This window comes from Ptiloglossa arizonensis, chromosome 7 (assembly GCF_051014685.1).
Source record: "Ptiloglossa arizonensis isolate GNS036 chromosome 7, iyPtiAriz1_principal, whole genome shotgun sequence".
NCBI classification, from domain to species: Eukaryota; Metazoa; Arthropoda; class Insecta; order Hymenoptera; family Colletidae; genus Ptiloglossa; species Ptiloglossa arizonensis.
Genome location: NC_135054.1, coordinates 12,500,167 through 12,523,088, shown reverse-complemented (window position 1 = coordinate 12,523,088; position 22,922 = coordinate 12,500,167). Strand labels below are relative to the sequence as shown.

General features: G+C 37.5%; 2 protein-coding genes and 1 non-coding gene across 3 annotated transcripts in view; 1 reads left to right on the top strand and 2 right to left on the bottom strand.

The window, feature by feature from the left end:
- Positions 1 to 4,362: 4,362 nt before the first annotated feature.
- LOC143149644 (uncharacterized) lies at positions 4,363 to 12,152 on the bottom strand. The gene is made up of 3 exons (XM_076317214.1): positions 8,357 to 12,152; positions 8,103 to 8,269; positions 4,363 to 6,376 (listed from the first exon to the last, which is right to left on the bottom strand). Exons 1-3 carry the CDS (start codon positions 12,150 to 12,152, stop codon positions 6,281 to 6,283), a joined length of 4,059 nt encoding a protein of 1,352 aa, XP_076173329.1. The 3' UTR covers positions 4,363 to 6,280.
- LOC143149486 (uncharacterized) overlaps positions 11,983 to 22,922 on the bottom strand; it is a 95,476-nt gene continuing 84,536 nt past the window's right edge. The window contains exons 8-18 of the mRNA XM_076316898.1: positions 22,691 to 22,789; positions 20,970 to 21,190; positions 19,094 to 19,232; positions 17,737 to 18,563; positions 17,276 to 17,367; positions 16,362 to 16,960; positions 15,995 to 16,241; positions 15,029 to 15,274; positions 14,785 to 14,965; positions 13,642 to 13,921; positions 11,983 to 12,118 (exon numbers count right to left, since the gene is read on the bottom strand). Coding sequence (XP_076173013.1) covers positions 13,657 to 13,921; positions 14,785 to 14,965; positions 15,029 to 15,274; positions 15,995 to 16,241; positions 16,362 to 16,960; positions 17,276 to 17,367; positions 17,737 to 18,563; positions 19,094 to 19,232; positions 20,970 to 21,190; positions 22,691 to 22,789 — 2,916 coding nt within the window. The 3' untranslated portion in view covers positions 11,983 to 12,118; positions 13,642 to 13,656. The remainder of the gene's footprint in view (positions 12,119 to 13,641; positions 13,922 to 14,784; positions 14,966 to 15,028; positions 15,275 to 15,994; positions 16,242 to 16,361; positions 16,961 to 17,275; positions 17,368 to 17,736; positions 18,564 to 19,093; positions 19,233 to 20,969; positions 21,191 to 22,690; positions 22,790 to 22,922) is intronic.
- On the top strand, positions 19,959 to 20,030 carry Trnae-uuc (transfer RNA glutamic acid (anticodon UUC)). The gene has a single exon. It is a non-coding gene; the product is annotated as a tRNA-Glu (tRNA).

The following is a 22,922-nucleotide window of genomic DNA, read 5'->3' as shown; positions in this document are numbered from 1 at the left end:
AATTTTTTGTGAAGCTGCCCCACGATGAAAAGAATCCACTACATCGTGGTTTATTGCTTTTTCAATCTACGGTTCAAAGTGCACGACCACACGCAACACCCTGTTAAACGTGATATAATCTCGCACAAATCACACTTCCTGTGTTCCACGCTACCTATCTATGTAAATTAATGTTACAAAAGGTCGCACGACAAATGGGGGTAAGGGAATAAATCGCATTGCGTTTTACAGAATAATTATCGCGTAATAATACTCACATTCGTCTTGTACAAGTACATATACACACGTATCTCTATAAATATATAGACAGTTATTTCCATTCGTCTTCAAGCAGGACGTACGTATCGAATAAAAGTGAAAGAAATGTATGTCTCTTGTCTTGAATTTTTTTTAGAAACGAGTGAAAATACAAAACGATATTAATTCTCGATGTTCGTCGATCTTGCGATAATTTTTTCGGGTTGTATCGATAGAAAATTTAATTACGAATAGCTATTTGCAAGTACACAACAAATATTTGCCTTTCTGCTGATTTTGCTTGTGAAATAGTTGAACCTTGTATCGTACAGTTTTAAGACAATATATCTCGTATTGAGAATATATAACACATCGTTCAACATTTATCTTCGAAGAAGTAATACTTGGCATTATTATTATGACACCGAGTGAAGTAAAATTATGTAACTTTCCACTTTTCGTATACTCGAATTTTAACTTTTTCTTGCTCTCTATATTTATATTTTGTTTCTTCAGATTACTGTAATAAACTGTAATACTTTACACCGAAGAGGACTTAAAACATTTATAAACACACGTCTTGTAACATAAGTCTTATAAACACAATCTTGATAAAAATAATACTCGATATCTTTAACTTCCATTCGACAAACACATCCAGCACGAATACGAATGAACGTAACTGTGCGTCTATAATAATACTAAGTCGTAAGAAGCATTTCATTTACGTATCCTAGGTATCGGTTATCAACGACACGTTACTCTCATCGTTAATCGTTAATTTTCTATAAGTAATGCGTATAAAGTGATGCGCTCACTCAAATGAACGTATGATAAATTATCGTGCTTACAATAAATCAACATTGCATAATTACACCACGTTAAGTCTCATTTGGCTGACAAATTGCACGCTTTCAAAGGAAACCGCTATATCACCTACCGTGTGTCGGTGTTTGAAAAAGTACTCTCGTTTCGATTTGTACACGGTGCCGTTTCTTTGTCTCGTACAACGATTTACTTTCCGATGACACGTAACACCGATGTTATTATTTTCAATTCGCCGTTCGTTCGACGAATACGGAAATTGCGACACGCGAAACGAAAATAACGCGGAAATTTGCGTGCTCGGAACAGAGACGCGATCCCGATTGAACCGTGACTTTTTATTTTCGCTCGACGCGCCAAAAGATTCGTCAGAACTTGAACCGTCCTTTAACTCGATCTGCCACGCATATCAGAAACTTTCTGCTCGCTGCTGTGGATGACATGCTCGAAATCGAGCTAGAAAACTTTTCACGAGTCGCTGTAAGGGCAATCTTTTACGACGCACTCTTCTCTTCAAATTCCCGCGAAAGTTTCATAGAGAACGAACGATCAGCCGCTCATTTGACCTGTTTTCGGTCACCTTTGCATTGCAGAAAGCCATTCAGACGGTAATTCGAACAACTATTGTTTACTAGATATAAACAACTGTAGAGTCACAATTTGAGATTCTGATGCTATTTTCAAACTTATCGAAACTGCAATGCCACGTACCGAATGGGATGTTATCTATACGAGCGATATAAAGTTTCGAGACTCGACGAATAGATCGTTTCTTTATTCTCGACTACACGAAGAAGAAGAGAAGAAGAAGAATTTCTAATGATCGTTTCGCCCGATCAGAAAAGTTTTCGAGTGCTCAGCTATTACGCTAATAAGTCATCGCCGACTGATCCTAGTTTTTTGTCTTTAATCAGTTTTAACAAACTATATTAAAGAGGACTCCTTTTAAAATCACGTTTGACGTTGTTGGAAAACGTTGTTCAAAATTGAAATAATATTTCAAAGATTTGATGTGGAATAGATGAAGTAACATATCATTAACTAAATAGGACATATCAGAATTGAAGTGAAAGTATAATAAAATATACTAACGAAGAAGAGATGTGGATACTGATAGAGACGTTTGCGATAAGCGTCACGAAATTTGCGTTATTATTGCGTTAATTGTATCCAGTGAGGGGAAATTTTACAAATTTCTATCTAACACATGTATCAAATTTTTTGAAAGACAATATACATCGTGCTATTTTTGATACCTTAGTAAAATTATTTTTTTAGAAACATTTTGTATTTACTACTTACAGCAACAAAATTTACTATTGATTGGCAATTTTTACATTGATTTCGTTGATTATATTAATAATCTCACCAGAAGTTGATCTACCATTAATATCAGTGAAATCACACATTTAATTAAATAATAAAATACACTGTATTTTATTTACTTTCTTGATCGGAGTAAAACTGACTCTATCCTAATAGCTAAGTATGCATTCTCTAAGACTTTTATTATACCAATAACTACATCGTAGTAGTTGAAAGATAACAAAGGTACGAATTATTTGATAAAACTCACTTTGTTGTGACAGAGTGATTATACCAAGTTGAACAACGATTGTAACTCATAAACAACAATTTATAAATTTCTACGCGTGTTGTTAAAGCATTGTTCACAGTTTCACGAGAATCAAATTTATACCCTCTGACTCCAGAAACTTAGAAGTCATAATCTTTTAACAAAGTAGGTGAACCATATTTTTACGTCCATTGTATAGCGATCCGTGACTACCAAAATGAAAGTACTTTTTACAACACTGACTACCAATATGTACTAAATTGATCTGCTGTACACGTATACATAACACAACAGCGCAACAAGTATATTATTTCGTCGCTATTCTGCCACGTAAATTACTTCCAATTTACGTTATAATTACACAATATGCACAGGAGAATAGGGTATACACACGAGAATTCTGCGATACGCTATGATGCCAAAAAGCAACGTTCTCCTATGAAGTTACGCAAGGAAGGTTGCGACAATAACAGAGCTAAAAGCTGTTTGCCGTTTTGTTAAACGTATATGACTAATAATACGTCCGCCGGAGAACGAAAATTAACGATGCTAAAGACAGCTTAACGTAAGAACAGATTTACAGCGCGCTAGATAGATATATTTTATCCCTTGATTTTCACGATACCTTTTTTCAAACGAATGAAACTCTTGGGAATTTCACGGTGAGATTCGTTAACGAGAGAAAACAAGTAACGAGTTAAAATTTTCAAACAATGCACGATCCTTTGTGTAGAATCTAATGCAAATACGGAGCACCTCGAAACTCGAGGTGTAAATTTTCAATTAATTACGATCGAATCAACAATAATTGGCCGCTCGAGTCTCTTGAGAAGTTATCTCTATCTGATCATTTGGTTTCTCTCAGAGAGAGGTTCTTAATTGAGAGGCCCATTTTTTAACGAGTTTTCATATAATTATACTGCTTGAAATACTGAAATTAATGATACACGGTGTTAAGTGTGGATGGTTAATAGTTTGGGAAGTATTCAGTATTAAAGTTCGGTGATGTTCTTTATCTCTTATATTTATTTAATTGTCTCTGTTGGTATAAGCAATGTCCACAAATGAATTCGTGGTGTAAATGGTACAAGCGTGTGCTTGTGAAACCGCTGTTATTTTTATCGTGGATTTCAATCTCTTTGAAATAATACTGAATTTTGTTTACCGTAAAATTCATCGATCTTAAAATATTCGCTTAAACTATAGACAATGACATTTTTAAAAGTATAAATTACATTTAAAAATAAGCATGAGTTATATGTACAAAGTATGAATTATATTTAATTAATAAGTATGAATTCTATCTACAAGGTACGAATCGCATTTAATTTATACTTTCATTGTAATCTACGTATACACTTGAATGATATTTCTCCTAGCCAGCTCATAGATACAATGTAAACTATCGAAGATTATTATAGCGATGGCGTTCTCGCTAATAATAATAAAAAATACATTATCCTGTAAGAATAACTTTGACATGTTCAGACCTGTATAAAATTTCTGTGCTTTTTATGTTTCTACGATAAACATCGTCCAAGTTTACGTGCAGACTATAATGAAACGATTAATTGAATGCAATTTACACTTTCAAAAAATACATTGATTCAATGCGTTCTATAAAACGTACACGATAAAATAATTTTACGATAGAAAAATAAAGCGTTGTATCAATGAGATTTCAATCCACGTACAAAAAAAGAGCAATTCACAGACACACACTATTGAATATAAAAAAACCCGCAAATATTTAACGTTATATATCTCCGAAACTGTAAATCACCTACGTTCAAAACTGTTACAATTAACTTCAGTATTTCAAACACTTTGACTATGCAAAATCCCATTATATAGTAAACGTCACACTTAAGAATCTCTTTTCGTCAGTTGCGCTAACTCTTACTTAACGATATTTGTACAATTTTTAAAGAAAAGCTGCGTTCACGAGATGCTATTGTCTTATGCGAAATCACTAATCTACTTGTTAAGATATTTTTGTAAATTTGTATACGCATTATCCGCTAATTAATCAAATTTATATTTATCATTTCAAGATCTCCTATACGTTTAATTACCGAGTACACGTGTATGTAAATAGTTTCATTCTTATGCAAAAAACGTTAATATCAATATTCCTGATTCAATTCTTGTTGCCTATAAAATGCACGAAGTTAAGGCAACGTGTCTACGAAGATGTACACATTGTTAATCGTTATACTTTTGAATTTCAACAGAGAAACTAAGTCTGCCAAAAATATTTCGAAGCACAAGTCTGCTACAAATGTAACAATGCAACCACATCTTTACATTGCAAAGACCAAGAATAGTTTCAAACACATGTAATCACAATTCCTCGGTTTCCGTTATTGAACTTTCAACTCTTCTGTTTTAAAAGTGACCACGACTATGATCGATCGAGTTGCTATTACTTTTCTAGAACATAGCGTAGAAGAATTTCGGTACAATTTAAAACAAATCTAATTCAAAACGACCTACCCAAAAGAAAGCTCTAACGTATCACGAATCGTTTAAAATTGATCGTAAAATGGAACAAATTGATTCAATTCCACAACCGTTTCGAAATGAAAATTTCCTTTTCAATTACGTCGAAAAATTCTGGTTCGAATGGAACGTTACGTTTTCCAAGAAATATGGTCTCAAAGAAAGCTAGAAATTCTGTCACTTTTTCTTTTCGTTAGGTTCGCGTCGAGGGTACGGTAAATCTAGCGAAGCCCCATTATCCGAAAAATACGTAAAACAAGTCAGACAAAATGACGCAAGAAATTACGGGCGGAAGCACCGCGGAAACGAACGGCCCGATGCTGGCTAAATCGAATAAATCCGAACCAAAGACGGTCGGTCTGCTCGTAGCTAATGCACTTGACCGAAAAATCTGTTTGCTCACTGAACCTCCGGTAACTCTAAATCCTTCCGGGAAACTGGAAAATCTGCTTCTCGCGATCCGGCCACGGATGTTGCTCGAAATGTGTACCATAAATGGTTTACCAAAATGAAACGTATCACGTGCCCCTTTTCCCACAGAAGAGGGTAAACCGTTTGGAAATATGTGATTACCTTTTCGCGCGTTTGTCGAACGACCGTGCTTCATCTATCCGAGCAATTTAATTACAGTTACTCCGGTGTACTGTGATTTGTCACGTTACTTCGAAACGAAGATTCATCCTGTAACCGATAATATTGGGAAATTTTAGAACTCTCCGTACTCGAGGGTTATTTATACTTTTAAACATTTCCGTGAGATTGTATCCCGAACGGATGTCGTTCATCGATTCTTGGACGATATTGATTAGTTGCGTTCGTCTTTATCGTTCGTTCGATATCGATGACTTTGTTCCCTTTCTTAGATCTTCACGAATCAGAAAGCGAAGTATAATGAAAATTGTCGCGGCAGATCAAAAGGAAGAAATACTTTTTTTTATTATTTTATCGTTATTGTTTCGTTCATTCCGATCGGTTGATCTTGCGAAACGTTGCAAAATCTGTTCTTCGGTTAAAGTTTCAAACGAACCCTCGAAAGATTGATGCTGCTGTAACGCTACGAAGCGACGCGGCAATAATCTCGTTGAGATTCGAGGAAACGACCACGACGACGACAATTTGTAAATAGAAACTACGATTTAACTATACGGTACAATAAAATACGAGGCGTGGGGTTTCTGTTTTTGGAACGAAGCGATTAATACCTGAACATTCCTCGCGTCCTGCTGCGGCGTGTATCTGCGAAAAGAAATTAAATTGTTAACTCGTTTTTGTTTTTTTTTTTATCGTACATTCAGAAAGTAATTATAATTTTAAATATACGATCGAATTTACTATTGTGTCGGTGCAGAGATTTTTATAGATTTCTTCTTGTAAATGAAACACTTTACTGTCAATGAAAAGTTTCTCATTTGTTAAGATACGTGCCCTTAGTTTTTGTAAGCTTCTGTAGTCTATATATATAGATACGTGTTAGCAAATAAACTTTTTTTTTTTATTTCAAAAAACTGGCTTACTTTCGAATCGATGAACTCTTTGAATACATTTTCTATGCCTTTGTGAGTAACTGATCACTTTTCGAGCAATCAATAAATAATAATTAATATTTCAAATCGTCATGGAGGTATTGTATGTACAAACGTAAATGTAAGACTGTCGTGAAGTCTTTGAGAAAGCATTTGAAATTGAAAATCTTTGTCAATGTTAAAAATGTCAATGTCACAATAAAATTAATTAGTCGTTTGAAACTATGGAGAGATTATCCCCACCGTACTCTTTGGCTATCTCCTTCTCGCTCTATTTGTTTATCTTCGTACAAATCTGCAGAGCACGCGTTCTCTGTTTCTTAAACAGACAAATGTGGACAATGTAAACATTTATTTACGAGGGTTCAAAGTATCAATGAAACAATGTAAACGGTGTATAAAAATCCGTGCAGCTACGCAATACTTTGATTAATCGTTACAAGTAACTCTGCTAAGATACTCGATTTTATTATACGATTGATTAAAAAATTACATACACCCACAAATCCAATCTTTGAGCGGTACAATAAAAGAAATATACGAAGAAACTACGAATCTGTAGAATTATTTACTTTAGGAAATGTTACTTTAATTTATTGGCGATGAAATAATTTAAATATAAATAGAGATGCAGATTGTTCAAGAACGATCCGAAAATCCTAGCAGAGGTAAACAAGTTCTATTTAAGACGATTTAATTATTCCTTGTTGTTAAATCGAAACATTGTCGAATGAATTATAAAATTGTTACTATTAAATGATTTGGTAGAGCATTTTCTTGGAACAAGAAAATCGGTTAACAATTATTTATAGTTTACGACAAAAGTAACGCGAAAATAACTTAGAATAGTAAATACAACACGAAAGTAATTATATACACCAAAAGTTATCACATTATTAAATTAATTACAATGTTCTGTAGATTGAACTATTTAATATTCAATAATAATTTCTTATAAAGAAAGAAAAATACGTAACGAATATCAAGACACTATTATATTTAAACAACATAAATCCCAATTATTCTTATCCCTTTGACCTTCGCGTTGTTGAATTCAAAACAGGAAAACATATGATGCAATTTAAATTATTTTACGCGATTCAAATATTATTCCTTACCGTTGAAAAAAGTTACTTCTTCGTTCGATCTTTCACTGCTTCACAAACAAAAGTTAAAAAGAATCGTCGCAGGTACTTTACAAATACACAAAAATATCAAAACAATAAATCATAACTCGAATCCAATATCACGCATAACAGAATCCCATCGAAACTGCGATACTTTCAATCATGGGATCGGTTCGTGTACGGTGCAAAACATTATTAAACTACTATATACCGCAAACCTAAAACACCTAAAACACTATCTGCAAATAACACGAAAAATATTTCCACGTACAAAGTACACGCGATTCGTCTCGAATTATATAGATCACTGACCTGAGCAGCAATTTCTCGTTTTTCGAAAGCGAACGAGTCAGCGTCCAGCTCCTCGGGCTTGATAACTTTGAAATCCACATTTTCGCTGGACATGGTTTCTTCGGTTGTTGGTCTGTCGGGAGCCTTTCTCTTTCCCGTCGACTTCGCATCTCGGTTCGTGACACTCCCTACGGAACCATCCTCATTGGTACTATTCGCACCGATCACAGTATACCCGCCTTGAAATTTCACGGATTTCTTCCTCGTAACCTTACCGGGTTGTGTGCTCGAATCGCCGTAGGACTTCTCCGACGAATTTCTCATCGTCTTCGTTTCCGCGGGATCCTCCGGTACCTCTGCGTCGCGATCGTTAGATCGACTGGAATCATCTCGTTCGGTTTGAACTTTCTTCGTAATCGCGGAACACTTGGTCTCCTTCGACGTCGAATCGACCAACTTTTCACCGCTCTTATCTACGGCTGACATTTGAAAATAGTCGATCCTCCTTGGATCGTAGGACCTGGCTTCGTTCGCCCTCGCCTCCAAACCTCTGCGGATACTGAACACCGACTGATGTCCCGTCATCGTGTCCGTCTCTACTTTGTCTCTATCGTTAGTCTTGGAATCTTTGTCGGTGGTCGCCTCGCCTCGAATCTCATAGTACTTAACGAAGCTCCTAACTCTACCCGGGGTTATCGTTACAGTATCGCGGGATTGGTCATCACTTACAGCTACGGGTATTACGGCCCTGTTATTGTCATTATTATTACAACGGGATCGAGGAATTCTCCTAGCTATGGCACTTTTGTCACCGCTACCTGTCCTCCTCCTTAAATCTAACTGTCGCTCGATCGTGCCACGATCATACGGCTCAATTGTCTCCATGTAGCCACGATCATCGAGCTCGTCCTCGCAAACTTTTGCGTCAGTCTTTTCACTGCAGCTCGCCTCCTGCAGAGGTTCCACGGAGCATTCAATGACTCCATCGTTCGTCCCAAGTGACACGTCATCCTTGCTACCGATGTTTTGGTTCGGTTCAACGCGTTTCGGTTGAAACTCGCTCGTACTCATCGATGATTCCGAGTAATCCTCGTTCGTGAATGACTCGGATCTGTGCACCTCCACCTTTACGATCTCTCGGTGACAGTTGTTCCTGATCTTGCAGTTCCTTAAAGAGTCGATGTATTCGCTCGTACACGCTGCGTTTCTCGAGAAGCTGTTATCGTTGCTACGAAATCTTTCAGATTTTCCAAACAATTCGGTACTGTTGTTAAATGATACTGGCTCCTGGTCGCGATTGCTCGAAAATCGCGTGGAGATTTGTTTATCGTTAACCTCGTTCGTGATCGTCGAAGGAAGAGGGTGAATCGTTCGTTTTGAATTTACGTTGTCCATTCCCTTGGAAGTGTCATCAATGGGTGAATTATCAGCGTTGTTATTGAAAGTTCTCGCACAACCGTTTAATTTCGATTCGATTCTTTCTTTGTTCTCGAGTTCTTTGTTCAACGAGAGATTATCCTGTGAAAGGCATTTGGTGTCGGTTCGCCTCTCGCTGTTCACCGATTTCAATTTAATGTTGCCGAAATTAGAGAGCAATTCGTTCAGCACGGTGCATTTCATCTCGCTAACATTCTTCTTGTTCGATTGGACGATCGTCGGTGACCTCGACTTTGGAATCACGGTGTTCACTTTCTTGGACAATTCGTTCGATTCCTGTAAAATCTTCTGGATCTCCGTATCCATTCTTATCGATTCGTTTAACCTATGCGCGAGTTTATTCTCCTCTTTCATTACCGGGATCGATTCCTCGTGCGTTACCGGCAATTGTAATTTTGGATGAATACCAACAATCTGACAACCGTGCGAAACGTTCCACGCCTCGTTCGAATCCTCGACAAGCATATTTTCTAAAAACGAGTTTCGTCGAACGTTGACCGGAGTACTAACACCTTCTCTGTTTTCAAAGGTTTTTTGAAAAAACGAGATATTTTCAATTTCGTTCATGCTGTTTTTCGCGTTTGACTCTTGTGAACTTTCTTCCATCCTTTTCAAAGAGAAGTTCCAAGTGTCCGAACTGTCGCTCTTCGTTTCGAAACTTTCGTATATATTCTCCGTGTCGTTTGCCAATGAATCATGGTGATTTGTGATATTTCGAAGGGACTCGTCGACGAACAATTTTCGTCTATGTTCCCGACTGGTCTTGTCAACCGAATTGCTTTCCATTGACACTTCTTCGTCGCGTTCTATCCTTTCTTCGATCGATGACACCTCTTTATCTACGTCACTCTTTACCCTATTCGAGATGAAATGTTCTTTCGAAACGCTGTCCAATATTTCGTTCGTTCCCAACCTTCGATCAAGGTCTTCGATCTTCGTCTCGTTTATCGTCGATGTTCGTTCATCGATCTCGAAACCCCTTTTACCGATCGACATTTGCTTGACAAGTACGTTGTTTCTTGAATCCGCTGTTAGTAACCTTCGTTGGATAATATTGTACACGATTTCGTTCGTGTTTTGCACACTTGTCTCTTCGATCGCGTGAACGTTGTTGTTTTCATTCTCGTGGACCCCGTCCGAGTCATCCTTTACAACTGGAGACTCTTCGACGTGCGCGATACAATCCGTTGAAGCGACGAGTCCCGAATTGTTATTCTCGTTGCTTTCTTTCGAACTTTCGTCTTCGATTTCGTCCACTGCAGGAACGCGCTCCGAAGTGTCTTCCGTGTTCGATTTCCTCGAATTATGGTTCTCTTCGTTCGCGTTCCCAGTTTCCAATTTATTAACCGTGCACACGGAATCGAACGACTCGTTCCGAGAATCCAGTGATACCGAACGACGAAAGGAATCGCTCGAAACGAAACGAGCGTTATCGTCCTCGACGCGTGATCCCTGATTAGCTACACCGACCGGGGACGATACGTTTCTCAACGGGGACCATTCGACGGTACCCGTTCGATTCTTCAAAACGGAGGTGAAAGGCACGTCACCGAATTGGTCGGCCATCTGAGAATCTTGTTCGTTTTCCGATCCTTTCGCGCGATCCGTTTCTCCCGTGACGTCCGTCAACTGCGCGGAAGCGACACAATTGTACCCTACTTCCTCGTCCACGAGGGGATCGATATTTTGCAAACTGTCGCACATGGCTTCGCCATCCTCGCTAAACTCATAATCCGGAGTCGAAGAACTCGGTGACTCGATTACGAATCTCACCTTGGACAATCGAGGAACCGCTGGCACCTCCTCGATGCTTGTGTCGTAGCACATCGGACCAGCCGATCGTCGAATGTTCACCTTGTTGCTACGGTCGATGTAGTCCTCGAAGATGTAGTGGTTGGTGTCGTCCATCTGCTCGAAAAACTGGTCGGCGAACGGGTTGCTCCATCTGTCCTTGGACTTCTCGAACGGTAGATTGGTCGTCGTGACACGGAAGCACAATTCGTTCTCTTCGTCGTCCAACGAATGCTCGAATGACTCGCGTACGGAACTCACGAACTCGATGGACGATTTGTCATCGGTGGTTTCCTCGTGTTGCAACGTGCTCGACATCACGTTTTGGAAATCGTGCAACGTGAAGAACAACGGCGGATAATTGTTGGTCTCTTTCGTCGCTTGTGCCTCGTACAGAGAGAACGGACGTTTGTTGGACGGCGTCGCGGCGCGATCTGTAACGTGGTTGTCGTTTTTGTCGTTTGTATTGTTGCGAGTTTCCTTCGTCGGTATTAAGTCGGTGTCTTCGAACTGCAGAGACGACGGATGGAGCGTTCCCTCGATTTCGTTCAAACTCAGACTGTCCAGAGTGTCTTCCATGTCTTCGATCACTCTGTTCAATATCGTTCCTTTTTGCTGATCTTTGTCGTATTTGACTTTTCGAGCCACTCGTGGCGGCGGTGGCGGCGGTGGTGGCAAACGTTTTCTGTCCGGCATGTTGTTTTGACTCGTCGGTGACGTTCCTTGCGGTGAATTTACAGTTTCTGCAAACTTGGCTTTGCGTTTTTTGCGTCTCGGCGGGACTGGCGGTATGTTTGCAGATTCTGCGCCTGAAACAACCATTGGTCGAACGTTGGTTTGCATGGTACTGGGAAATATCTAAGAATCTTCGCTCAGAAATCGTAGATCTTATAATATGTAGATCTTATGTGTTCAATGTTTCAATTTCTTCGCAACGGTCACCAAGTGTGTACAGACATTGGCTAAACACTTCTTAGAGTTCGAGTATGTTGGAAACGAAAGTAGAATGGAACGACAGTTGTTGTTTGAAAATTGAACGAAATTTATACCGATCGTTCGAAGTATTTACATTTGTGCATATTAAAGGCTGATGGGCCACGGTTCGCGGATGCGTTTAAAGGAAACTCGTGATGCGGAAACGCGTGACTGACCACGCTGTTAGACCGTCCGAGGGATACTAAAGGTGATTCTCTACAAATGACGATCCACTACCCCACCTCTCTGTTTGTCTTTCTCTAACACGCGGTCAATAGCAGTGATTCACTAATGCTGCCAAGTTTAAATTTCCTATTGAATGAAGGAAGACCCTAATAAGACATCTAGTAAAGTTCTAAAATCAATGACGTTTCCGAAGGTGACCGAGGTTTCAAGTAGCTTCTATGGATACGTACAATTACCAAAATAACGAAAAGTTAGTTGACAATTTACGGAAGTTAATTTATCGTTATTGTTGACACAAGTTTAGGAATTAGTTTTGAATTTGTGTTACGATAAGTTTTTGGCAATACACGTGTCGAGACTTAAGATTGAATTTTATTCGTACTTTTGTGGTGCAAGGTCTAATCCTTCCTTTAAAGTACACGATTGATTTGACAGTTTGTATCGAACAGAGTCTCAGAATCGAATGTCAAAGACGTTTTTCAAGATCAGATTCTAATCTTTCCTGCTCGGCTAAAGGACGAACTGCACGTGACCGTAACGAATTAAATGCGCAAATACAAATAGTTACAAATGGTGTCGCCTCGAACTCTGGGCAAGGCTTCGTCCGCTAAGTGGATAAAAACAATTCGATTAGGTTACGTGGACGGTGCAGCCACGATCGGTAGAATGGACATAACAGCGTTAACGGTATTTTCTACAGGATTTTACATTTACGAGCACCTGCCATTTTGTTAAAAAAAAAAAAAAAAAAAACGAAATTAAGAGGACAAAAGAGTAATTTAACTTATTAAAAGCCCGTTTGGATATTGAACACGTAATTGTGAATTTCGAAATTGAAACCCACATGTTTAATTATCTTCTCTTTGGTACATAATTGTCACCGATTATAATAAAATATCGTAAGTATTCTTCGTTAAAAAATTTATAATCGCGATGTAACCGGTTATAATTACTATTTCCATACATTATGCACCTAAATGTATCACAGATGAAAATCAAACTTTTAGAGAGGAGAGAACGTATTCTAGATATTAGAAATTTCTCTTTTCAAACAAATCTCTTACATCTTAACTTTTCACAACGGAATGATGAATTAAAAATTTATATTGATAAATACCCCTCTCTCCCCCTGCGTACAATATTATAAAATTTCAGATGGAATAGATACTACCTTGCATATCGTCGATTAAATAAAGACTTGGCGGCTCGTTCTGCTAACGTCGAAGTCTTCTATGTTCAGTAACATACTAGCGGACTTAAGCCCGCCATGCTCGACGAGATCGCTCATGTACAAACTGTTTGCATTATGATTGCCCATAGCGCTCGATGCAGCACTGCTATACGCGCTCGAGGTGTTTTGCACCGATGCACCGTCGGTAGCTCTTTGGACGAGCCATTTGTTCGTCACACTCGATGAATCCGCCTCCGAGGACACCTCAAATCTGATGTCACTGAAATTAATGCAAGCACAGCCTTAACCTTTGATTAGACGATGACTCGTTGCAATTTAACGAATTACATTGAAAAATCAAGTCTCTACTACAATGTGTTTGCACTGACAATGAGTACGATGAGTTCACTCATCTTCGTATAACTATTTTATCACACTTAGTTGTGTATCACATTTGGAAGAGAATTCTAGCAAAGGTTAATCGATACATTCATTTCGTATCATTTTTTTGGACTACGATAACTGAGGCTAACACTTCGAGAGTCTTCTCGCCTAAGTGTTTCGTTAGTCAATAAGAAATTAGCCAGGGATTCGAGCAGCAAAGCTTAGAATTTATGAAAAGCAAATAGACTAATTCAACAAAGAAAATGGAGTTCAATTTCTCAGATACGAGTTATTTGCGTTTTATCTCGAATTTAATTCGTCTATAATCGTAATTTGGATGTGTACTATGAAATATACGAGTATAGATACTTTCTGTACACATATACAAATAATTGTGCACAATGACGCGTAAAATTCTCTACAATATACTATAAAAAAAATTTTAAATAAAATTTCCCGAGTGCTGCTATACAACAGTTTAAGTGCTCGACTTTTGCCAACACAACGTTCGAGGTTTTTTCATTCGTCCATCGTTGTCAAGGAGTTACCTTACAAAGAAGGAAAGACTTTATCTAACGTAATCTTGATCAGATTATATTCAACTTAATGTGGCCTTGATCAGATTGCATTAAATTTAATATAATCTGGCGTCGATATCAGACTTGACGTTGCGTTCCGTATCAGATGTATTTTACATGTTGTCAAGGTCAGTGAGAGACAAACACATGTGTGATTCGTTGGAGAAACATTCGCACTCACTTCAGATAATTATTTTCCACGACAGTCTGTTCGTGCTTCTGCCTGGAGATCGCGTTTTTCCGAGAGGTAGCTTGCGAAAGGACCAGTTCGATCGTGTCGGACGAGCTCTGCAGCATCTTCAGAGCATCCTCGTACCGCAGGTGTAATAAATTTTGCCCATTTATCGCCACGATACGATCACCTGCCGCCAATAAATTTCACCGAATTAATGCGGACTCCGTGAAAAATTATACTCACGGCATACCTTTGTTCACGTTACCGGCCATATCAGCAGATCCTCCGACCGACACTGCTTGAACGTAAACGCCACCGTTGTTGCCTTCCGTCACCTGCAACCCTATGCTACCCCCATGGCCCCTCTCCAATTTAATCGTCTGCAGGATTCGTTCCTCGGCGAAGGACAACTCTTCGAGACGCGCTGCTAAGGAAACGGACATTGATTCATCCTCGGTGACGTGGAACGTCTCATCGTCTGTACGGATGTCAGCGTCTGAAATGATCGATGTACCAGTATTAAAATTTAGCTTTGTGTACATTTCCAATAGATTTGGTTATTTAAATCTTGTACACTTTCTCCGTTACCAGTATTAGAACTTAGCTCTGTGTACATTTCCAATACATTTAGTTATTTAAATATTGTATACTTTCTTCGTTACCAGTATTAGAACTTAGCTCTGTGTACATTTCCAATATATTTAATTATTTAAATTTTGTACACTTTCTTCGTTACCAATATTAAAACTTAGCTCTGTGTACATTTCCAATACATTCAGTTATTTAAATTTTGTATACTCTTTCCTGAATGTATTACACACTTGTGCAAATTAAACGGTGTTCGTAATTCGTACAGTAACAAACTTGAACTTTTAACGAGGTAAGAGTACATATATATTATTTAGAATTCATGAAAGTGCAGTGTACGTAACCATCTATTATACACCAATAGAATTTCACCTATTTGTACTCAGGAGAGAAACACTGTACGATTGTATTAACTAAACTTTGGAAACTATTGGAATATGATCAGGGTGTACACTTTGCTCAATCTTTGAATCTTATCTTTAGAAGATGACAGTCCTCTTTCTAACAGATATTTTACAGTGATAATTTGACTACGGAATTAATATTACTCGATGAAAAGAATTGAAGAGAAAGAGTGTACGTTTGGAACGTCAGTCATTTGGAAAGTTGGAACAGAATTGTTACTAACTGAGCACGTATGCTTCCGGCAAAGGAGATTCTGTAGACCGTCCGGACAGCGATTGGATCGAGGATTCCGTGTCCGATTTTAACGACAGCGACTCCATGTCGTCGGTAAGGGCGGTGTCTTTCTGTGCAAGGCTGCTGTAGATTGCTCGCGTGCCCATTTTTACCCCCAGACGACGTGGTAAACTCGGTGTGCGATAACCGCTGGTTTGTCTCGATGTTCCATAATTCGGTAAACTCGAAGTCTTCATCTGCGAAAGATACAAGATACCGATTGTAGTTTCACAACGATGGAAAACGAAAATTAGATTATCGAGTACACGCGACAATTATTTCCAAAATAGGTTTGCGTCTCTAAACGAGATTCTTACTTTATGCAACGACTTCTTCACATCAGACACGTCCCAGATCTCGTCCGGAACAGGAAATTCCATTTTCCTCGAGATCCCCACTTTGTTGATAGCCGCGTACAACTCTTCAGGATTGTCCGGTTTCTCCAACTGATCCAAATCGTTCGACGGGACAATTTTCGGAAGGGAATAACCGCACTCCGTTTCGGTTCCTAATTCAATCCGTGGACAATTGTAAACTTTCCCGTTACTTTTCATCCCTTTACCGTCCAACGAAAGCGGTTCGTTGGGCGTCGTTAGGCTTCTCTCGGACTCGTCTTCCGTGTCGCGAGATTCCCCTTCCGGCTCCAATCGAACGTTCACTTGAGCGTAAAGGGCGTCTTCTTCGAAGGAATAGGGACCGGTTTCGCGAATGGTGTCTTTCGTTTTCGAAACCGCGTTCGCCTCCTTCTGAGGATTCTCGTTCTCTTTGTTCTGGTATTCCTCGAGCTGCATTGGGTAGGTTGGTCTCAGCTGCGTGTTCTTCACGGTGTTCGCGATGGCTATTTTCGTTTTGCTGTCGTGAGACTTCGTTTTCGACGGCGAGGCTTTCGTTTCCATAGTCGTGGGGACTCCAAACTCTGCAAACCGTTCGTTATTTTACGCTCTGAAGTCTGTATTCGAAATCAGGAACGTTTAACTCTTAACCTTTTCAGTCGAAAAAGCCAACTAAGAAATGGTAATTAGGAACACGTTTCGTTCAAACTATCTGTAAGTTTAATATTCTTTATCCGTTTCGTTGTGTTTGCGGGCACACGAGACTTGTTCGAGATTTTTGTTAAAAATTTGCTCGATCTTTCCTTCTTTCACTCGATTCAATTCACCATCGAGCAATACCGTTTTCTCAGCTGCTTAGTCGCGCTGAGAGCAATGAATACGTAGAAGTTGAAGCGTACCTTTTGCAAGTCCCTGCAGCGAAGTAAGTTCCGAACGCAGCCTCAGGAAGAACTGATGGTGCAAAGAGGTGAGCTTGAAAGCGAAGTAACTTCTGGAAAACGAAAATACCCTCTTAAACTTGCAGCCTACGCAAAGCCTCGCGCCGTACGTTAAATCCCCTTTTAAATTCTACTTGAATGCAAAAACTCAAGTGTTTCCCGCGTGTTCCCCATTCCCCTTTTACGTTAAACCGATTCAAACATTTCCATTCAACTGCACATCAGAATCTGATTCTCGATTCGTAAACACTCTACGATTCTTAACATTTCTCAACGAAATCTTGACAAAACCGTCACCGAATAAAGCACAGAAGACAATCAGAAACAATTCTAGTTACTAATTTCCTACGAGCGTGAACTCGAGAGTTTAATTTGAAAATTTATCCGGCCCGATTGCTCGTTCACGTTCGACAAAAACTTACTTTCGGTGATCCATTCTGAGCTTGAACTTGCATCGTTTCCCATTCACCTTGCTGTAAACAACCAGACAGTTTTTGCTGTAGCTCAACGTCTGAATGTCTTTCCACTGAAACTCTGCCAGCTCGATCCTTTCTCTGGGTTCTCCGCCTCTCTCGAACAGCTTCAATCCCTGTGCATGGATAGCTAGCCAGACGTTGCTCTCCGTTTTCTTCTTGCTGCCCTTGTTGCTCTTAACTCCGTGGTTCATATTATTATTCACGTTGTTGTTGTTATTATTATTGTTGTTGTTGTTGTTGATATTGTTGTTGCAGGCCTCGACTCGCGTCTTGGGAGTTTTCTGACCGGCGTAGATCTCGTTCGATATAACGCTCTTGGTAAGACTCGGTTTGGTCTCGTCACCACCGTACGGGATCTTCGGTAGATTTTCGCACGACTCCAGTCGGGCGATCTCAGTTCTCGCCCGAGGAAGGTACTCTTGAAGCCTGTCCCGGCTGTAAATATTTTCCGTGGCCTCGGGTAATCCGTCGGACGCATCGCGATTTACGTTTCGTTTTCTCTGCTGCGCCATCACCTTCTCCAGCTCCTTCGAATCCACTGTGGCGATATAGTAATGCGACCCGTAATCCGCCAGCGTCTGTGCATGAGTCACGAACATCTCCTCGGCCTTGTTCGAGTCGAGGCCACGTCTGTTCCGATGAGCCTGGTGGAGACGACCTCGAAGAGCCTCCGTTCCTCCGTTGTTAATCTGTGGTTGATGTTGATCTATGTTCAGGATCAACGACTCCGGGACATAGTGCTCTAACAAGAAGTAATCCCCGCAGCCGTGCTCCTAAACGAAAACGATTCGATTTCGAATAATTGCGTTACGACAAACACGAACGAAACGTGGATTTATAAATTGTGCGCTGTAGACATCTATCGAATTTTGTGAATATTACTCGTACTATGAAACAATTATCAAAAGTAGTACACTTATAAAATAATAGAACAGTAAAGATTAATGTAATGTAACATAAGAATGATTAGGAAAGTATAAAGATTTGTGTTTACGACAAATACAAAAATATGCAAAATGTGTATGTACGACGAATTGTTTACAAAATGAAATACTTGTCTGAGATACTAATTAATAATAAACATTATCCCGCAAATAATTCGATATTATGATTTTTAAATCTTGTCTTTCGTATTGCAATGCCTGAAATATTCTTTACTTTCTCAGGGTAATAAGTATCTTTCATTTTGTTCGTATTACTGTGTACGAATATAGGTACGTTTAATAAATTTAGTATCAACTCGATCGTTTTGCATCTAATTTAAACGAAATGCGTGAAAGCAATAAATTTCTCGTTTACTCACGTTCACGTTATAATTTCCAAATTCGGCCTGAAGAGCCAGTCCAGTCAGATTAATTAACTCTGGGTTCGGGCACACCAACTGTTGTTCCAATATGCATCGCCGTATTTGCAGATACAATAAGTGCTTCGATATCCAACTCCTGAACGAATAATTTACGATTAATCGATATTCATATGTCATTACAATACGCTACTTGTTCGTTTTTTTTCTATGTCTCACAAAATGCATATAAGGAAATTGTTTTTCTTGTAAAAGGCACACGACCATATTACAAATAAAGTTAAATCTTATATAAATGTATCAATACAACATAGGACATTTTCCACTCAGCAATTTTATTTAATATTTGAAAAACTTGAAAATGAAAGTAAGAAAATTCGAAAGATTTAGAAACGGTTATTTACACAAGCGATAACCAGCTAACAATAAGGGTTGTTAGAACAAAGTGAAATTATAGAGATCTACAAAATTGTGAACAATGTATCACTTCTAGTAAATTTATGGTATCGTGTATTCGTTAGATATTAATATTACTTTTTCTTGGAAAAGTAGACATGTGATTAATACACTCTAAACAGTTTTTTGATTATAAAATTTTGAATTTAGCATTTCATAAGTATACAAACATTTTCACTACATCGTTTTATCATTCGATAAAATTATTATTGATACAGTATTAATTGCCAAGTGCAACATACAGATGATAGTACTCTAATTAATTCAGACTAATTTTAAAAGATAATATCACTGAGAATTAATGACCTTTGTGTTTAGAACTTTTAATTTTATATAAAAAAATTAAATAATAGATTTGTTTGACACGTTTGAAATATATTTACACCATAAAACAGCACAAATATCGCAATCCGGTATGGTCTAGTGGTTAGGATACTTGGCTTTCACCCAGGAGGCTCGGGTTCGATTCCCGGTACCGGAAATTTTCTTTTTTTTTTCATTTTACATCTAACTACAGTAATAAAATTCATATTATTTTTTTGGAAAGGTAAACATGTAATTAACACACTTTAAATAGTTTTTCGATGCTATATTTTTGAATTTAACATTTTATAATTATGCAAATATTTTCATCGTATACTTTTATCATTCGACAAAGTTATACAAATATCACCATTTATTAATTCGCATAACTCATTAACGTCAAAAATTTTCAAAATCAGAATAAAATAAGTTACTTCAGAATAAAGTTAAAGTAACTTTAAGTCAGTCAGAATTCAGTTGATTTTAATGCGGAAGAGTAGGTGGTGGGATTAATTGGAGATGCGGAACAGTTATCTGTAGTTTATGCTTCCGCCACGACATACGGTGCTTTTGTAAACAGCTGTTCCGATAAGTGAATTGAAGTGAATATGGACCTTTCCAAACGTCTATTTGCATAGCATAATGTCAAAGTTCCACGTTTTTAATCATTTGTTTGTAGTCAGCAAAATATTTATAAAAATTTACAGCTTAGCAATTTTTGAACAAGTATATATACATTTTAAACGTATCTAACCCTTAATTGAAACCTCTTCGTTACAAAAATTAAATTTAGTTTTATATTAGTTAATTTTCACTTATGTATATTACATTGTTTACTATGCAGTCCTAATCCAGGGTTGAAACAGGGCTAGTAAGATCTTCATTAATCTTTTGAATTTTTGAAAAATGTTATGATTTCAATTTGACAACAGAATACAACTGTTCAATGTATTGTTCTTTTTAAAAATGGAAACGTGCGTTTTGACAGTATAAACAATCATATCTGACACGGCAGTGTTCATTTATGAGAACCAGTCACGTAATAAATCTTTGAACGTGTCCTCAAAATCCAAGTATATATATATATATTAATTATTAAAAAAGAGCTCGAGTGTACCTTATACCACGAAGAGAGGGTAGAAAAAACCTGAGCCGCAGATACAGCATAAAACTAGTTGGAAGACCCAGGAGGCCTTTACTCTTGCCACTGTTTAGCCATCCCGGTGGTGCAACCTTATTCAATTTAGTTTCAGGCGGTAAAATTGCGAAATCACCCGCCAACAGCACAGCTAGACCAAGGGTGAAGTTTTCGTCGAGACATTCAGCTTGTACAATGGCCTAAAATCATTTGTAAGGGATACATTATGTAAGCCATATGATTGTTCATGATTAAAAATACGTTCTGATTAGATGAGCTTGGGAATCTATTTAATTTATTGCAATGTGTTTCTACAGTAATGTGTGATTATCTGTAGTGAGTACGTAATGACTACGATGATAAATTTTCAATGAAATAAGGTAAAGTTTCAATGATGTGCAAAAGCTTGACTTTTCTATACTATTCATTTTTGTTAAAAAGTACGTAAATCAAAATTACTTTGTTAGCATAATACTGTTTATCTTTGAAAATGTTCTTTAGTATATATTTTGGAAAGAAATGCTTCTTTAGATAAAAATAATTAATTTGGCTCTAGGTACAGTACTTATACAATTGTACAAATCGTATCATTTCTCATTTTGATAAAAAGGAAGCGAAAATTATCGATGCTATGATGTTTAAGTACGATAATAGTGTTTTTAACTAAAAAGTATGTTTAAATAAGTTTAATTTTTTATTCGCGTACAATTATTACAATAAATAATTGCAAACCAGTTAGAGTACTAGATACAAGATTTAACTTTTCTTAACTGAAATTGAAATAAAAGTATTAAAATGTGAGAGAGAATTGCGCTAAAAAGAAGGTATTGAAGTGGAAGAGAATGAAATTGACGCTTGTGTAGCATGACCACGCGATAATCATTGGTATCGCATATCTCGTGGTTTGTGGATTTGTCATATATAACGATTAATCTTGGCAGAATGCCAGAATTTCTCGAGACTTCACGCCGGAATTTGTGATCTCATGAATAATCTTCTACGTCTTGGACTTTATACTGTAACATTTAGATATTCGTGCGACGATTCACAAAGCAAGTACATTATATATTAGCGTATATTTTATTTATGTACATTTCGTTTCAAATGAAAATAGTCTGATGATACTGAGACGAACAAATTTTGATAACGATACTAAAAGAATTCGCTATAATAACACTTTGAAATAAAAAAGTCAAGAAATGTCAATATTTAAGTTTCATATTATTTTTTTAACTATATACATTTGTTGTAATTTTCTTACAAATTGCAAAGGATCTATGTCTTCTACAATATCAATTCTTCCTTTCATTTTTCTCTGTTTGTCGACACTAAATATATAAAAGAATAATTCTTATTGATTCGTTTATGAAATTATTTTATATTTACTTTATTGTAAAAAATCTATACGATTCTGTAAATTATATTATACGTATCATGCAAGTATAATTGTCCAGCAAATTGAATCTCTTATCATCGAGGGACACTCACCATGGAAAACTCTCGGCAGTTCGTACTTCTGATTGAACTTCAACACTTTTCATCTTTGAAAAGAGATGTATACTCCGAATCAATATATAGATTTCAGAGAGTATTAAAATCATACTTTTGTACAGTGTAAATGAGACAAAAATTAAAAATGAAATTTTTCTGTCTATTTAATGTAATTAAACGAATTCAAAATGTTGTTTCTTTACAATTACCTGGAACAAATCACCAGCTGTGACTTTTTGAGGATCACACGTTACTTCCACTCGTTGCCCAGTCAGCATTATTACAACTATTCGTCCAGAATTTCCAGCCTGTTTTTGAAATAAAAGTGGTGTATTAAATTTGAAAATTATTATTCTTCAATATGTTGTAATTAAATATCTACGCAGCAGTTTTGTATATATTTTATCAAAATATATGAAAGGATTATTTAACACATATCAA